The following is a 16,947-nucleotide window of genomic DNA, read 5'->3' on the forward strand; positions in this document are numbered from 1 at the left end:
ATTAGGGTACAGTTCCATCTGCGTCTATAGCACTTCAACATGGGCTGGTTTTTCAAGTCGGAATTCTTTGACTTCGAGTTCCTACGTGTAATTGGCACTGCTCCCGTTCAAGGTGCTGAAATAGGAGAGTGCCTTGACGCGGTATCTCGCATAAAAGATGGAGACATCGACAGCTGGTACGATACCTGGTTCGATTTGGCGAGGCAGGCAGAGAGTCTAGGCCAAGACGCTCTCCAAGCCAACGACCGAGAAGCTGCAAGATGGGCCTTTTTCCGGGCCTCCAACTATTGGCGGGCCAGCGAATTTTTCCTCCATTGCAATCCCACAGATCCTCGGATTGTCAGCACTTTTGAGAAGAGCGTGACGAATTTTCAGAATGCAGTTAAACTGCTCGATGAAGATGTTCTTCTCCTACAAATCCCTTACGAGGATATCCAACTCCCGGGCTATCTCTTCCTCCCGGCCCCCCACAAACGGCTGCCCGGAGGCACTCCGTTGCTCATCCACACCGGCGGGTTTGACTCAATCGGCGAGGAGCTCTATTTCTACGTTGCATCCGGAGCTACGGCTCGAGGGTATGCGGTGCTGATCTTTGATGGCCCCGGACAAGGCGCAGTATTGCGACGTGAGAAGAAGCATTTCCGAACGGATTGGGAGGTTGTGATCGGCAAAGTCTTAGACTACGTGATAGAGAGTGTTCTCCCAGGGCCAGCAGTTAGCCACAACATTCAAAAGGACTCCATTGCTATCTTCGGTGCTTCCATGGGTGGATATCTCGCCCTACGAGGAGCGGCCGATCCTCGGATCAAGGCCTGTGTCTCCTGCGACGGGTTCTACGACCTGTTCGATATCACCCGTACACGCATGCCCTCGTGGTTTATCAACGGCTGGGTTAACGGCTATCTGGGGGACTCCATCTTCAACTGCGTGGTGGGCCTTTTGTCCCATCAGAGTTTCCAGCTGGCGTGGGAGTTTGGCCACAGCATGTGGGTCTACGGCGTGACGACGCCGGCGGATGTCATGCGGAAAATGCAAAGTTTTACCCTCCGACTGCCTGACGGCACAGAATTCCTCCGGAAGATCGAAGGGGCCGTTCTGATTACGGGAGCCACGGGCACCATGTACTTTGCGCCGGGGCCGAATGCTGAGCGCCTCTTTGCCAAGTTGGACCATCTTCCACCGAATCGGAAGAGCCTTTGGGTGGCTGAAGGAGTGAGCCTAGGTGGTTTACAGGCCAAGATCGGTGCAATTGGTATCAAACAGCAGCGAATTTTTGCGTGGCTGGACGGGCAATTGGGAATTCGCAGATGACAGGAAAGACTTACAACCTACCGCGCTGGAAACCCGCCGAGAGAGAGCAATAAAAGAAGCGTTGGGAGACAGTCGGTAGAATTGTACTTACTCTATGTTTCTTTTGTCAATCCCGTGTTTCAGTCTTTATACTGGAAGTAGCGTAACTCAATTCATTCAGTTCACTTCATAGACACAATGGCCTTTGGCAAGCTATATACCTATTCTCCGAACGCACGAATCCTCAAGGTACTCCCCTGTGCTTTTCTATCTAACTCTGTACAAGAACACTCTTCATACTGACCATACTGAGAGATCCAAGCCGCAGCTCAAATCAATGGCCTGAACATAGAACTAGCGTCGGGCTTCCAAATGGGCATCAGCAACAGAACTTCCCACTTTCGCGCTAAATTCCCTTTGGGCAAAGTTCCAGCATTTGAAGGCCCAAACCAAACGGTGCTTTTTGAATCAGATGCCATTGCTCAGTTTGTCGCCGAGAGTGGTCCCAATGCCCAACAGCTGCTAGGTGATCATGCCATCGAACGCGCCTCCATCCGACAGTGGGTCTGCTTTGCTGACCACGAGATCATGGAGCCGGTGACCAAGTTGGTGATGTGGAGGGTGGGGTTAGCTCCCTTCGACGCGGCTGTCGAAGCGCAGTCCATGACGACACTTCGTCGGGCATTGCAGTGTCTTGAAAGGTGCTTGAAGGACCGGCAGTGGATCGCTACAGACGGTCAACCAAGCCTGGCGGACCTCTCGCTGGCGGGTGCTCTGTACTGGGCTTTTATGCAGGTCATTGACACTGAGATGCGAGAGGAATTCCCAATGGTGACTGATTGGTTTCGAAATGTCGTTGCCCAGAAGGAGATTCGCTCCGTTTTTCAAGATGTGACATTTGTTGATAAGAGACAAGAACACTCGTAGTTCAAGAATTGTAGCATTGTTGAAGTTCAGAGGAACATTAGTTGTTACCATTCTGACCAGAGTACTTGACGATTTATAGAGTCGGATTGATTAGATACAGAGTATAGAGGACAAATTTAACCCAAACCTGCCTGATTCTATACAAAATTTATTCCAAGTTCGAAGATCGCTCTCTTGACCAATCCTGCATTCATAAGAAGTATGAACAAGAGGAGAGAGCATTGGCTCATCATTATGACATGCACGATTTAGCTACGTTCGCGAATCTTCACAAAGTGTTTTCCCGCCTGTAACTGCAATGCCACGCGAAAGACTGTTGATTCATCCTGACCGGGAATATAATCTAGGGTATAAACCCTCAACAGCGAGACTATAGTCAAGTACACTTCCTGCAGAGCAAAGTGTTTGCCAATGCAGACGCGACTGCCTGCGGAAAAGGGGTAGAAAATCTTCTCGGTAGTTTTCATATCGGCAGCCGGTTCTAACCACCGCTCGGGGATAAACATTTCCGCCTGCTGCCAGAGTTTGGGGTCCAAATGCAGTGTGGTTGTGGTTGGAAAGACTGTCGTCCCCTTAGGGACGTGATATCCCAGAATGGTGGTGTCCTCTGTGGTTTCTCGCGGACTTCCACTTGCCATGGCGGCGCGTAATCGCATGGTCTCGTTTACGCAAGCCTGCAGATACGGCATTTGCGGCGCCATGTCCGCGGTCGTCTCCTCTGTCGAATTGGGGTAGAAATGGTCAATCTCCTCGTGCAGTTTGGCCAGCTTGTCCTGATGCTTGGCCAGGAACATCAGAAGAAAAATCTCTGCATTGGCTGTCGTTTCACTCCCGGCTGTCAACAGCACGACGACTTCATCTTGCAGATCCGACGTCTGGAAAGGTGATGCTGGCCGGTCATCTACTGCTTCCACTAGCTTCTGCAAGAGATCCTGCTTGGGCTCGGTTGCCATGGTTTCTCGGCGCTGATCCACGATGCCCCGAGTGAACTTATCAATGTATGGATCGCGCGTTGGGAACCATGGGAGCCCTTTTAACCAGGGAAGGAACTGGAAAATGCCCGAGAGCAGGAGGCTGTGCTCAATCTTCTGCGGCAAAGGATGACTACCGTGTTCAACAACATTGAAGGTCTGTCCAAATGTGGTAGCCCCAATGATATCGACTGCTAATGCACGGATAAGGCGATGAATATCAATCACCGCTTCTCCGTTATGTTCCGTGCATGCTGTCTGCAGCTTCTTGAGAGCCACCGCCACACAGTCCCTCATGATCGGTTCCATTCCACGAATATAACGAATGCCAAACATTGATGAGACAAGCCGTTTGCGCTGCGAATACGCTTTCTTGTCTGTAAAGGCTAGAAGGGTTGGACGATCGGGGTTCTGGCGGAAATTGGAGTAGATGGCCTGGGATTTGGGCCAGTCTTCAGTGACAAGGATGCGCCGGATAGCATCTCTATCAGAGACAGCAATCATTCGGGGTGCGAGAACCACGATGGGCCCATATTGCTTATGCAGGTCCCACATTGCATTGTGGCTTTTGCCTCTAGTGATAGCAACGACAAACGGCCATTCGGACAGTTTGTTAACCCATGGACCGGGGATTCTATTCAAGACAGAGACGGAGGCCTGAAGGATCTATCATTCTGTATTAGATCCATGCATAGCCAGTAAGGATAGAGATATGTATAGTACAAGTAGGTACTTACGTTCCGTAGCCGGGGAATCAGAAAGCAGAGAATCAATCCCGCATAAATGCTACGGAAAAGAAATCCTGAATTGTACAGTTCTGATATATTTGCAAGAGCCATGATAAATGACAGCGGTTGGGTTGACAATGAGAAGGACCTGCCGGAGAGCAGAGGATGATTCCTGTATGATCATGGTTTTATCACTGCCTACATATTCTTCCGGCAGGGAAAATCCGCCGAATCTCGTCAATCCGCCGGTTCCCAGTTTTAATAATTACCTCCCCCTACTTGCAACTCCGGTTATTCTACAAACGTTGTCGCCATGGAAGCTCAGAATCCACAGAGAGGATGGCGCTTCGTCGTCATTTTCTGCGCCCTGTGCATGACAGCTTTTCTGTCCGCCCTCGACACGTCCATCATCTCTACCGCGCTGCCCACCATTGCCGCCGATCTCAACTCCGAAACTCTCTATGTCTGGACGATTAATTCCTACTTGCTCTCCTCCACGGCGGTCCAGCCACTCTTCGGACAGGCGGCTAATATCTTCGGTCGGCGCAGTCTGACCCTGCTGTCGGTGGTGTTGTTCGCCCTGGGCAGTGGCATTGCTGGAGGTGCCCACAACACCGCCATGATGATTGGGGGGAGGACAGTCCAAGGCATAGGAGGTGGGGGGATAAACACCATGGTGGAGATTGTTGTATGTGATCTAGTGTCTCTGCGGGAACGAGGTAAATATGTCGGTCTGATAGGGTCAATGTGGGCGATTGGATCCGTTCTGGGCCCCATCCTGGGAGGTGTCCTTGCCCAGCATGTTTCCTGGCGATGGATCTTTTATATTAATCTGCCTTTATCGGGGGCGGCGTTGGCATTACTTATTCCTTTCCTCCGTCTTCGCTATCGTCGCGAGGGTAATCTCGTCGACCGCCTGAAGTGTGTCGATTATGTGGGCAACACAATCTTGATCCTGGCCGTAGTAGCCATTCTGCTAGCCTTGACCTGGGGTGGGACGGTCCATGCCTGGTCTTCCTGGCGCACCATCGTTCCTCTCGTGCTGGGCTTTGTCGGATTGATCGGATTTCTCCTGTACGAAGCCAGCCCGGCCGTTCAGGAGCCCACGATGCCCATGAGGCTGTTCACCAACCGGACCTCGAGCACGACGTTTGTGCTCAGCTTCTTGCACGGCATCCTCCTTTACTGGGCATGTTACTTCCTCCCTGTCTACTTTCAAGCGGTTCTCCACGCCTCACCCACCCGATCGGGCATCATGCTGTTTCCCATTGCCACTACCACCGCTCCCTTTGGCGTCCTGGCCGGTATTCTCATCACCATTACCGGACACTATAGCATCTTCCTCCTTTCCGGCTTTGGCTTTGTGACCGTCGCCTGTGGGCTCTTCAGCCTGCTGGATGACCAGTCCACCACCGGGGAGTGGGTGGGCTTCCAGATCCTCTTTGGCGTGGGCGCGGGCATCATCTTTACTAGCTGTCTCCCTGCTATTCTTGCTGCTCTTCCCGAGTCAGAAGTGGCCACCGCGACGGCGACGTGGACATTCCTTCGCAGCTTTGGTTCCATCTGGGGCACTGCCATTCCGGCGGCGGTGTTTAACTCACGCGTGAACTCGTTACTTGGGACAGTTCCCGACGACGCGGCTCAAGCGTGGCTGGTCAATGGAGGTGCTTACGAGCATGCCACGGCTGCATTTCTCCGGGCATATGAGAACTCGCCTCTTCAGCACAATATTTTGAACGTTTACCTTGACAGTCTGAGGACCATTTGGTACGTGTCAATCGCATTTTCCGGAATCGGGGTCCCGCTAGCCTTGCTGGTAAAGGAATTACCTCTCCGGGAGGAGCTCAACACCGAGTTTGGCCTCGAGGAGAAGAATAAGCCGGACTCGAAGGCACCGAACGTGTCAGCTTAAGAGTGATTGATCCCTTTTCATATGCTAGATGTACTTGTCGATATTTCTCACTCGTTGCCTACCCCCTTTTTTTTTTTTTTTTTTTGAAATGAGAATCCGGTCTTTTACCTACTGTAACCATCACCCCCGACTGTCGGTCCAACTACGAGTGTAGAATGAGGGGATAGGGCCACAACTGAAACATAAAATAGTTAGATTTTTTGGCAAGTTAGAACGCTAGATATAAGAAGCTAGTATATAGCTCATTTTCGCTGTCACAAAATTAGTGCGAAGCTGTATTTGCCTTCCCCAGCTATTTTCAGTATTAGGTGCCTCTTCCGCTTCATTTCCCATAAATATAGTAGGCTTCGTAGCTTTCTTCTTCCGTTCATTCACCTGGCTCATATCATTTTGAAGCTCGAGGGCATGTTCTACAGCTGTCTCACCTTTTTCTGGTAGCCTCACTTTTGCTTCCTGTATCTGTATGCTCTTATTGCAAGCCCATTCTCTTTCATTCGCCTTTCTGCTTCCCTCTCCTGCTGTCGATGTACATATCTTTCTTTGATAGCTTTAGCAACTCTATAGGTCCTTTCTTCTCATACTAGCATCAAAGGATACTATTGCCCTTTAGTCATACCCTGATGAGAAAACCTTCCCATTTATATTTTCCATTTCTCTAGATTCAATAGCGTGTTCTTCAATATTTCTAGCCGTAAGTTCAAAGCACTGTGGATATATATATGCAGAATCAGCCAGTTGTACGTAAAGGAAAATTTTTATTGTTATTCAGATCTGAAAAATATGGTTCATATACAACATGAACATAAGGTGATTTCCATTCCGTATATCCTCTATTGTTTACTTGATCGAGCCTCGATTCACACAGGTTACCGGTGAGCCGCCCTCGTTCAAGCGGTCGGGCGCCCCGCTAGTCAATCACATGACCTATTTTACTGTTTCGTCTGTATATAATACACAAGATTAATTACCCAGCAGACGACCTTTTGAACCTTCTAACCATGAAATTTAATACCTTAATTATAAGTACTTTCTAACTGATTCTTAGCCACTTATTTAGTACTTATGTCAAATATTCTGCCTCCAGTAATTAGTTGTTAACTAAGAAAATATAAGAAAAAGCTGTAAGAATGTCTCTTAAATACATTTAAAAATTATCTTAGCTTTATTAGTTAAAGAAAGTTATTTTGTTCCCAAGTGGTTATAAATCAGTTAAGAAGTACTTGAACGGTAGATAATTGAAATCAAATTTCACGGTATATAGTACAGTATTTAAAAGCTGAGGTGCCTCGCCCCTACTGCCAAGACCTGTGGGGCGGGCGCGTGGCTTCTCGCAAGGGGCACCTGACCTGTGTACTCCGATTCACAACAGTAAGCCGTGTTCAGTAAGATTATCAATCCATTTAATAAGCTGTTTTGACTGTCGGTTGTATGACAGTTTACTGATTTCCATACACATATTTACCAGAGCTCTATACACCACAGTGTCTTGACAACATTAACGGGTAAACCTGTGTTTTTTGGCGAGTCTTGTATAATTGATTTTTTCTTTTTTCCCCTGGTGCCACATGTAGATCAGGATAGGACTTAGGTGAGAGATGGACTGAGGTGGACTGACCCCGTTTCCTCCACGTTCGATATTCTAAAGTATGAGTCGCCTAAGGACTGCCACCACCCTTTGTTGGCCTCACATTGATTCGCCTCTCTTGATTGTTATTATAGCAATAGTTGTGTTTATATGCAATGGCCATATACGCTGATCGTTCAAAAAAAAAAAAAAAAAAAAAAAATCAGGGACTATTGAAAGACACTAATATCAACAGCATAGGTAATAATAGTATTGATCTAGGAACCTGGAGAGAGAAGGAAGAAGGAAGCAGGTGGGTCAAATGGAGGTCCGAGCACCTATAAGTTAGGCCTGCGTTAACAATAACCCACCGTTCCAAATTGGCAGGTCTGGAATATATGTAAATTCGGCGGATTGGACTCGGCGGGTTTCCATCCACTCTTTTAACGTCCTTTCTCATTCCATCGATCCGCACAGTGTCCATCTCCCAGGCCTTGCCTTCCAACTGTTGACTACCTTCCTACCTCCGATCATATACTGGCATACGGCCCCGCTTCGATAAAACCAATCAATCAGAAATGGCGTCCGGCTTGTTCTTCGATCCGATCGCACTCCTCCGCGTCGCGCCACTGGTCACTACCACCTCGTCTCTCATGTACGCCTGGGACGAGCACTGGTTCCTGTCCGGCTTTCTGCGCCCCGAGCATCAGCAGCACAGCGAGGCGATGCTCCCCAGTTACTTCCGTCGTTTCTTCGAGCAAGGGGTCCTGATCATTGCCGGCCTTAACACCCTTACCGTCAGCACCTCCATCGCCAACCTGGTCACTGATCGGCGAGTGCTGGACCGTCTCCACGCCAGCAGGTGGTACTGGGCCGGACTGGGCTTCACGGTCTGTCATTTCCTGTTTGTTCCGTTGATCGCCTATCCCATCCGGGACATCGTGGAGGATCGGTCAAAGGGGCACTGCACTAAGGATTTGCAACGGTGGATCGGGATTCATCGGATTCGTGTTTTGGTTGCAGATTTGCCCTCATGGGCGTGTTTCTTGACAGCAGTTTTGTCGACGTTTCATCTGTGAATCGAGGAAGAGCGTGGATCGTAGAGAACATATGATGTGGTGGTGTTTGAATCCTGTAGAGCGGACATAATATATCTAAAGTCACTATAGCCGTCAGATCGGTGAGAAGAAGAACACCGAGTAGAAGAATCCTCCGAACAAGGACATGCTACTTTTTTGCTTACATAAATAAACTGAAGGTCACGCTCCCTCGGTGCGGACTGGCCTCAAAACCGGGTTGATTACTCTGATCAACCGTCAGTCTCACCACAGCTGTGGCTCGTCTTCCTAACCGTGACAGCCAAGGGCCGATGGCAGTTCCCCCCCCGATTTGGCATTCGAACCCGATGGCCAACCATCCCGAGATCCTGGACAATGATGTCCCCATGCGTGGCCAAGGTTTCTACAATGCGCACTCGGCCCTTCAAACAGCCGCCATGCATCGAGCATTGCCCCTGTTTGACAATGTTTTTCGTGCGACCGGATCCGAGGTCTTTACCATCGTGGAGTATGGTTGTGCGCAAGGCGTCAATTCGTGAGTGTGTAGTGACAGTCCCGACAGTCCCAGCAGTCCTCCAATTCCAGAGGCTAATTGAGATGCCAGCATTCCACCTATCCAGCACATCCTGCAGTCTCGCTACAGCCATGCCAATTTGGACATCGACGGGCGCAACGAGAATAGTGAAGCCCATTTGATTTTCACGGACCGGGTGGGAAATGACTTTACCACGTTGGCTCAGACCGGGCACAACGTCCAGTGGATTCCGGAGACGAAGAACACCGGCCTCACAATCTTCACATCGATGGCGGCCAAGAGCTTCTATGAACGCGTCGTCCCCAACAGATCGGTCGATGTCGGATTTTCTCTGGCAACACTGCATCATTTGGAGCGTTCCCCACTCGCCTCGGCCGGGGGAAATGGAAGGGAAACCTCCGACGAACGGGGATATCTCCGACAGCAGGCACATCATGATCTCCACCGCTTCCTCACTCTGCGTGCGCGGGAGCTCAAGTCTCGTGCATCCTTGGTCCTGTCGTTCGTCGGCAAATCTTCCCGCGGCATCCCCAACTACCCGGGCCTCGTAAATGCATGCAGACAAGCGATGATCCAGATGGTCCGGGACGGGCAGATTTCCCCTTCCGTGGCCAGTGCATTCCATGTCCCGACGTATGATCGAACAATGGACGACGTCCGACAGTCGCTGGCAGAGGTCCAGAATCTCTGGGAGGTGCAGGACCTATTTGAGTCAGAAATCGTCCATCCGGCCTACGAGGCGCTGCAAAGGGCAGGTTTCTCTCACAAGTCTGGAGAGGCTAGCGAGATGTATGCCGATACCGTCGTAGACTGGGTGATGGCGGTCATCTCGGGATACTTTGACAAAGCCTTGCAGGTTGCCGCGGGGATGACAGACCTCAGCGCGCGGGAGGGATGCCTGAAAGAGTGGAGAGGCCGGACAAAGGCGATCTTTCTGCAGCAGTATCGGGATGAGAAAGTGAGCTGTTGGTTTATCTTTGTTAGACTCATCCGTATCTAGGTAGAAGTAGAGTTTTGATGTCGGATTGTCTTCAGTATATCTATCTATTTTTGCACACACGGATATACAGTATGTTCTTCTGGTGCCTTTGCTAAATACCACCCGGTCTCCCACCAATACACCCAGAGACTATACCAACAGCTCTTCTCTCAAAGGGGCCAGTCCCACTTGAAGTGTTGCAAAATCAAGCACAACATACAATCGTTCCAAAAAGGTTTGTCCAAAGAGTGCCATCGGGCCATTCTTGTTGAAGTCCCAGGCTTTGATATCGAGATCGTAACAGCCGTCATCACGATATGTGACATAGGTCGACGGGAGAATGGTGTAATTCTGCTTGTCCTGCAATTCGTACGTGAGAGTAGGCAGATCGTCGAGATTCATTCCGCAAGGAATCGAATACTTCGTACCAGCCGAGGTGTTAACCATGGTGGCGTTCGTCACCTGCAAGAGACTGGCAAGTGCGCTGTGAGGTACTGGCGCTCCGTATCCCTCGGACCCTTCATCGAAAACAGCCCGTGGTACATTGTCGTCACACCCTATAGCGCACTCTCCACCTTGCAGCGAGACCATTTCCGTGCCAATCCACATTCCGGTCCATCGAACTGCCCAGAAATTATCCCGGCCGGGCTTCACATTCAAGGGGGCACTGCGAGAAAGACACTCTTCCACCTCGATATCAAAGAAAACCAAGTCCGACGGATCGAAAATATCACCGCCTGTGACGCAGCCAAAGACGGTCAGCATGTCATCTCCGTTGCAAGTCTCTTTGGAGCTCAACGCGGCGCAGGAATGGATGCCCACTTGCGGACCAAACTTGCCGCCCAGATAAGCTTGATAAGATGCTGGGTAGAAGGTCTCATTCAGAGGCGGCAGAACGGGCGCAAGACCAAAGATCCCGCCAAATGGAACGACTTCGGTGACGACAGTGCTGAAATTCGAGAGCTGAATCACGGTCCCATCAGAGCAGATATCCCCGATGCACACAGTATCTTTACCGTACGTCACGGCGAACTTGACACCAGGAAGAAAACTGGTATTCTCCCACCCAGTGGCGGCAAATGAGGTATTCTGAAAAGTAGTCGATCTGCGCTCGTTGAACCATTGCTGGCCGGATGGGATGCACTCGGTGGCACTGTAGCTTCCACCGCAGTGTGCCGAACGGGTGAAAAGAGACATCCATGTCCAGTCGCTTAGGACAGTCATGGGCTGCGGAGGGGTCCCGACTGAAAGATTGAACAGCGGACCAAGAGGTGAAGATCGCATGGGAATAGACACGGATATGGTAGATGCTGCTGCATCGCTGCAGTTGCTCGCTGCGGCGGCACTGGCCGCGAGGAGAGCTGTAATGAAGCCAAGCAACGAGTGCCGCGAAGGACGCAATGTATTCATCATGTAGTATATGAGATTTTCGATCAACTACCCTGATGCACACGAGGCTGCTATTTATGGGAATGTATGGGCCAGATTTTGACCGTCACCCACATGGGTGCCAATGAACTCGTGGGGCTCCACTGGCATTACCATCCAATTGTCATTCTCGTGTACTACCGTACACACAACCTCTGCGTGCATGTAGTGCGGAAACTGGACCATTCTGGCGAGGTATGCTTTGGGATGATGCGGCAGTCCACCGAACCCGCCGAAACTCGCCGATTAGGTCGCCGCAACTGTTATGCTTGATCCTCTCTCTTCCTCAGTTCTAAACGGAATCCACTTTCTAATATCCACATAGGCACTATGTCCGATAAATTTGAGTTATCGTTCGATTCGTTCTTTAATACTGTGGACGGTGAGCAGCGAGGCTCACCTATACTCCATCAAGGGATTAATCCTACCACCGGAAAACCATTATGGGATGTTCCCGTAGCCACCGCGGAGGATATCAACGATGCCGTGGTCGCAGCCCAAAAGGCATTCGCGAAATGGTCCGCTATGGGGTACTGTAACCGGGCCCAACTGCTCGACCAATTCGCCAATGCTTTCCTGAAGTTGGCCCCCCAATTCACAACGCTGCTACAAGCAGAGACTGGTCGGACTGTGAGTATCTATCTGACGTGCATCAACTTCCAAATTGGCATTGTCATAATCGTTCTACCGGCAATATGTGGCTGAGTATCCCGTTAGAAAGATATCGCCCAGATCGAAGTACACTGGTCGGTCCTCTGGCTTCGCCACCCAGGTACGCAACCGCATGAAAATCTGTTAACCAAGTTGATTAAAAGAATCGTGTACTAACGCAGACAGGCTCCCTGGCCCTCCCTCATCAAGTCTTGGAAGACGAGGATAAATATGTTACGATCGAGTACAAGCCGCGAGGTGTCGTGGTAGCTATCTGTCCCTGGAATTGTAAGATATTGTCTTAGCTGCCTTGAGTAAATCCGCTAACGCGCTAGTTGCGACCATGTAGATCCAATCATGCTGGGTGAGATGGGTGATATTGCAGACGACAAGAAAGAAGCTGACCATAGGTAGCATTCGGCAAGATTGCCCCCGCTGTGGCTGTTGGTAACTGTGTGATTGTCAAGCCCTCGTAAGGATGGCGGACTCCGATGCATGGATGCTCTCCCTGACTAAAATTTCAGACCCTTTACCCCGTACACTACTTTGAAGTTCGTTGAGCTGGCACAGTCCATTTTTCCACCAGGCGTTTTGCAAGTGCTGGCCGACGACGGACAGTTAGGGCCCTTACTTGTTGATCATCCAGGGATCGCCCAGATTTCTTTCACGGGATCCACTGCAACTGGGAAGAAAATCATGCAAGCGGCAGCAAAGACCATGAAGAAAGTGACGTTGGAATTGTCAGTACCGATCATCTCCCGGAAAATGATTGTCTGCTAAGCCCGGACTAGGGGAGGCAATGACGCCGCCATCATTCTATCGGACGTTGACGTCGACAAAGTTGCACCGCAGGTTGCCATGGGTGCATGGTGGAACTCGGGGCAGTCTTGTATCGCCGTTAAACGCGTCTATATCCATGAATCCATCTACGACCGCTTCATGCGTGCTCTTGTCCACTTCAGCAAGATGATCTCCGTGGGATGCTCCTCTACCAGCGGTGGCCCTGTCCTCGGCCCGATCCAAAACAAAATACAGTTCCAGAAGCTGAAAGAGCTCGTGGCAGAATGCCGACAAAGGGGGTACAAATTTGCGTTGGATGAGCCTCCCACGGCAAAGGCCAGCCTCTCACAGCAGTCGCTCGAAGCGGGTTTCTTCCTCTGGCCGATGGTTGTAGACAATCCTCCGCCCGATTGTCCCCTTGTCGTTGACGAACAGTTTGGTTAGTCCTGTTTATTCCAGGTGATACAGTAGGGATTTTCAAGAGCTAACAATTCCGGTGTAAGGACCGATCATCCCATGCGTTCCATTCTCTGATGTGAATGCGGCCATTGCAGCCACCAATGCGACGCCGACCGGACTGAGTGCTAGTCTGTGGTGCAGTAATGAGGAGGCTGCCAAGGGCCTTGCGGATCAACTCGATGTGGGCACCGTCTTTATTAATGGTCCAGCCCGCCCAGATCCACAGGTGCCATTCTCAGGCCACAAGGAGAGCGGAATGGGTACTGAGTATGGCTTGGCGGGTTTGCTTGAATACTGTCAGATCAAGTCAATTGTGCGGTACAAGGAGTGTTTGTGATAGAGACTAGGGCTGTAGAGTTATAGAGACATCGGTCTCCATATTAATGTGCGCGGATTAGGGAATTATCAATGAGGTGTAGGGCTGGACACGAATACGGGGGTTGCTTATTTGTATTCGACATTATTCTGAATTATCTCTAGTCGTATTTGTACATGTTTATAGCAGGCTTAATGTTTCTGAATATCAGGCAAGATTCGGTTGAGGGTTGAGGTTGCCAATCGACTGCATAGAGCGGGGAGCACCTGCACCAGTACGTCCCCCAAAAATATATTCAGCAGAATAGAGCAAAATAGAGCAAATTTCATTCGAACGAATATCAGTATTGTATCAATTTCTTATATAAGTCATCAAGTTTCCAGAACAGAATAACGGCAATCAATGTTCCTCTGAATCAAAATATCAGTAAGCAATTTATGCTTGCTAACGGGCTAATTATGCATGGTTGAGAAGTTCGTGGAAATTCACTATCGTGACCATAAATCAAACATTTTCTGCACATGCTGCGGATCATCACCAACTGCATGCAACATGTTACGTAAACCATACCGTGAACCACAAACGCTCATCACTAACAGCGTTGCCAAGCACATAAGTATGCGGTGCTGTAACTCTGGATAAGAGAGGTCGATTCGTGTAAGACGCTCTACTGTTAGGCGGATTTCGTTTACCGTATCCCAAAGCATATCACGCACTGAACGATTCTGTGCCTCTGCCTGTGCTGTTACATAATTCCACTCGTCCCCTGACTGCTCTTTCCAGTAGCTGCACACGTCATTTACTGCACACATATAGAACACAACATCGTGCTCTACATAGGACGCCTCAGGAATATATCCCAGATCATTTTCGCTGACAAAAAATACATGGGTCCATGTTTCAGCAGCAGCGTCACGGCGTCGATGATTCCAAGGAAACTTAGTCGCACCGACAGGTGTTTTTGAGCCAATCGATACTAGATGCTCTCCAACAACAACTGACTGAATATAGTCAATTGTACCACGATAGAAACTTGCTTTCACGTAAGGACCGTAGACTTCAGCCATTGTTCTGGAAAATTCCACGAAGGAGAATAGCATGTGCACTTCAGGTGTCTCGTCACCCGGATGATTTGTGCCATCTCCAAAGAGGGAAAGGAATCGACGCATATGTCGTCGTTTAGAGCTATCCGCCACAGAATCGTCAATGAATAAAAGGTAAACCCCGTGAATGCCTAATGCCACACGTTGGCTATGTCGTAAAGGGAAGAAAAATGCGCGGACCCAATCCACACAATGACGGACAAACTTTTCAAGCACTGGTTGATAGATTCCCACCCATGGCTGTCCTTCAAAGTGTTGAATGATCTCATGACGGATTTCATCGCAGCTCTCGTTTATCGATGCTGACACGGTGTCCCAGATAGATTCAGGAAGCAGCCCAGACACACTGACAATTAACGACTGAATGATAGAAAGATATTCTTCTTTAGACACACAAGTCATGATCCGGGAGGTAAAACAGGAGCAGCATTAACAAGAACAGTGCAAGATCCGTACCAACGGTGAAATTACACGGAAGCAAGTCGACGAAGAAAATGGACGGGGTATTTGTATTGTATGCGCCCTTCCGAAGCGTATAGCTCCTGCAATCGGAGAACACCTTGAACAGTGCGTCATACCCTCCTCGCACTCATTCAAGTCACGTTCCCCTATCTAGTGTGAGCCTGTGATTAGACATTTGGGTGGTTTCTAACAGCCCTTGGACTATTAGTAGTAAGGCAAGCACAACAAGTTATGTGTCTAAATTCTAAATTCCCAGGATTGAACTTTGCCACTGCTCTTTAGTAATTTCTACGTCACCCTAGCATCAGATTTCTAGGGTCAGCTTGCGTGTGCAACAGATATGCTCCATGACCATCTAGCGCCATGGAACCTATCACTGCAATGATCTGGAAACTTGATACTTACTGCTAGTCCTAATTAGTACCTAGAATGGAAATTTGATGACGCGCGTTATCGCACGCAGCGGCACTGATTAGAATATTATTTGTCTTGGTGTACTATTTCGACATTGGTGACACGTGCCATCGCACGCTGAGGCCCTGAAACTAAAGCCGAAACGAGAAATTGGAAATGTATGAGAAGATGAAGGGGTCAGAGTTTATATATGGGTGTAGTAGAGCAAAAAAAAAGGTTGGTTTAAATTGCATCTGATGGATTATAACGGTAAATAGACATGAAGTTTTAGATACGGTACGCAGCATACAAGAGACAGAAGGCAGGAGCACACTTGCAAATATCAGGTTAGTTAGAGATTAGCTGAGAATATCCAATCAAAAAGCGTTGAAGATCAGAAAGTGTCAGAGACAGGCAGCCAGGAAATAAGATTGAAGGTGATGAGTAAATGAAGGAACGTGACAGTAGGCAAAGAAGATCCACTTTGAAAATAATGGCTAAAGACGGAAACAGATAGCCCCAGAGCCAATGAGGAGCGTTTCCGAGAAGAACCTGGTATATGAGAAAGCACAACGGGGTTTTGATGGAGGACTCGTGGGAGAAGTAACCAGTTTGCTCCAGGTCTTTCGCTTCTTATTCGACTAATAAGCAGGGGTAGGCAACATGGTTACTTATCCGTACTATCCGACTAAATGATGATGCGGTGCACAATATGTAAATTAGGTTTTGCAGTATTGCCGCATTGCCTCATGACTTGAATTTAAAGTTTGTGCTTTGGGTTTCGCGAGATATCTCTAGCCAATATAACTTGTAAGCAGAGTCATCCTGAGCTCTTGCCTCAGTATACGGGTGTACACCAGCATCAGGAGTCTATGAGTGTTCTGGGAGTATGAGTAAGCCGTCCGATTACATTAACCAAGCATTCAGTTGTTGATGTTGTCAATGCGGCATACAGGGGACACAGTTAGGCCTGTCAAGTAGTAACAAGTTTCAATATACTTCGTGCCGTCTTTTTAGGCCTGCAGGTGCGCTTCCTGATGAAAGCACTGCCGCGTCATAACGACCAGGCGTCATGCATCCCATGACCACAGCAGCCGTAGGGTAAGTTTAAAAGAGCTACCACTGCAACACGTTTTATGTTGCTCGCCTGACCCTACGCAACAACGGCCACATCCTCGAACATTTCATGGCTAGAATACAGATTCCAACAAAGAGTGCCACGGAGTCGAGTAACCAGTAACAAGTAACATTCTTCTCCCGTTCCACTCTCGTGGGAAAAACACGGATATATTTTCTTGGATTAGAAGGGAGCAATAGAGGGTCTTAAATTACGTAGTGCTTCCTGTTGTAGTTTAGAAGAGGATTGATTTTTATTATTCTCATCTGAGAAC

At 49.1% G+C, this 16,947-nt stretch overlaps 8 protein-coding genes across 8 annotated transcripts; 5 read left to right on the top strand and 3 right to left on the bottom strand.

The window, feature by feature from the left end:
- Positions 1-39: 39 nt before the first annotated feature.
- On the top strand, positions 40-1,311 carry ATNIH1004_002148 (alpha/beta hydrolase family protein; the record flags this gene model as incomplete). Its single annotated transcript, XM_033566843.1, has 1 exon — positions 40-1,311. One exon carries the CDS (start codon positions 40-42, stop codon positions 1,309-1,311), a length of 1,272 nt encoding a protein of 423 aa, XP_033428838.1.
- A 351-nt stretch (positions 1,312-1,662) lies between these two features.
- On the top strand, positions 1,663-2,217 carry ATNIH1004_002149 (glutathione S-transferase family protein; the record flags this gene model as incomplete). The annotated part of the gene is made up of 1 exon (XM_033566844.1): positions 1,663-2,217. The coding sequence occupies one exon, from the start codon at positions 1,663-1,665 to the stop codon at positions 2,215-2,217; it is 555 nt and encodes a 184-aa protein (XP_033428839.1).
- A 248-nt stretch (positions 2,218-2,465) lies between these two features.
- ATNIH1004_002150 (uncharacterized protein) lies at positions 2,466-4,027 on the bottom strand (the record flags this gene model as incomplete). The annotated part of the gene is made up of 2 exons (XM_033566845.1): positions 2,466-3,854; positions 3,926-4,027. 2 exons carry the CDS (start codon positions 4,025-4,027, stop codon positions 2,466-2,468), a joined length of 1,491 nt encoding a protein of 496 aa, XP_033428840.1.
- Positions 4,028-4,229: 202 nt separating this feature from the next.
- ATNIH1004_002151 (uncharacterized protein) lies at positions 4,230-5,828 on the top strand (the record flags this gene model as incomplete). The annotated part of the gene is made up of 1 exon (XM_033566846.1): positions 4,230-5,828. One exon carries the CDS (start codon positions 4,230-4,232, stop codon positions 5,826-5,828), a length of 1,599 nt encoding a protein of 532 aa, XP_033428841.1.
- A 2,142-nt stretch (positions 5,829-7,970) lies between these two features.
- On the top strand, positions 7,971-9,985 carry ATNIH1004_002152 (uncharacterized protein; the record flags this gene model as incomplete). The annotated part of the gene is made up of 3 exons (XM_033566847.1): positions 7,971-8,377; positions 8,713-8,985; positions 9,055-9,985. 3 exons carry the CDS (start codon positions 7,971-7,973, stop codon positions 9,983-9,985), a joined length of 1,611 nt encoding a protein of 536 aa, XP_033428842.1.
- Positions 9,986-10,114: 129 nt separating this feature from the next.
- Positions 10,115-11,377, bottom strand: ATNIH1004_002153 (pepsin-like aspartic protease; the record flags this gene model as incomplete). Its single annotated transcript, XM_033566848.1, has 1 exon — positions 10,115-11,377. The coding sequence occupies one exon, from the start codon at positions 11,375-11,377 to the stop codon at positions 10,115-10,117; it is 1,263 nt and encodes a 420-aa protein (XP_033428843.1).
- Positions 11,378-11,722: 345 nt separating this feature from the next.
- ATNIH1004_002154 (aldehyde dehydrogenase family protein) lies at positions 11,723-13,619 on the top strand (the record flags this gene model as incomplete). The annotated part of the gene is made up of 8 exons (XM_033566849.1): positions 11,723-12,022; positions 12,110-12,164; positions 12,230-12,331; positions 12,393-12,407; positions 12,458-12,515; positions 12,568-12,783; positions 12,835-13,262; positions 13,327-13,619. 8 exons carry the CDS (start codon positions 11,723-11,725, stop codon positions 13,617-13,619), a joined length of 1,467 nt encoding a protein of 488 aa, XP_033428844.1.
- A 467-nt stretch (positions 13,620-14,086) lies between these two features.
- Positions 14,087-15,103, bottom strand: ATNIH1004_002155 (uncharacterized protein; the record flags this gene model as incomplete). The annotated part of the gene is made up of 1 exon (XM_033566850.1): positions 14,087-15,103. The coding sequence occupies one exon, from the start codon at positions 15,101-15,103 to the stop codon at positions 14,087-14,089; it is 1,017 nt and encodes a 338-aa protein (XP_033428845.1).
- Positions 15,104-16,947: the final 1,844 nt, after the last annotated feature.

The sequence above is a fragment of the Aspergillus tanneri genome (assembly GCF_003426965.1).
Source record: "Aspergillus tanneri strain NIH1004 chromosome Unknown AapTan_1_pilon_pilon_pilon, whole genome shotgun sequence".
In the NCBI taxonomy this organism is placed as follows: Eukaryota; Fungi; Ascomycota; class Eurotiomycetes; order Eurotiales; family Aspergillaceae; genus Aspergillus; species Aspergillus tanneri.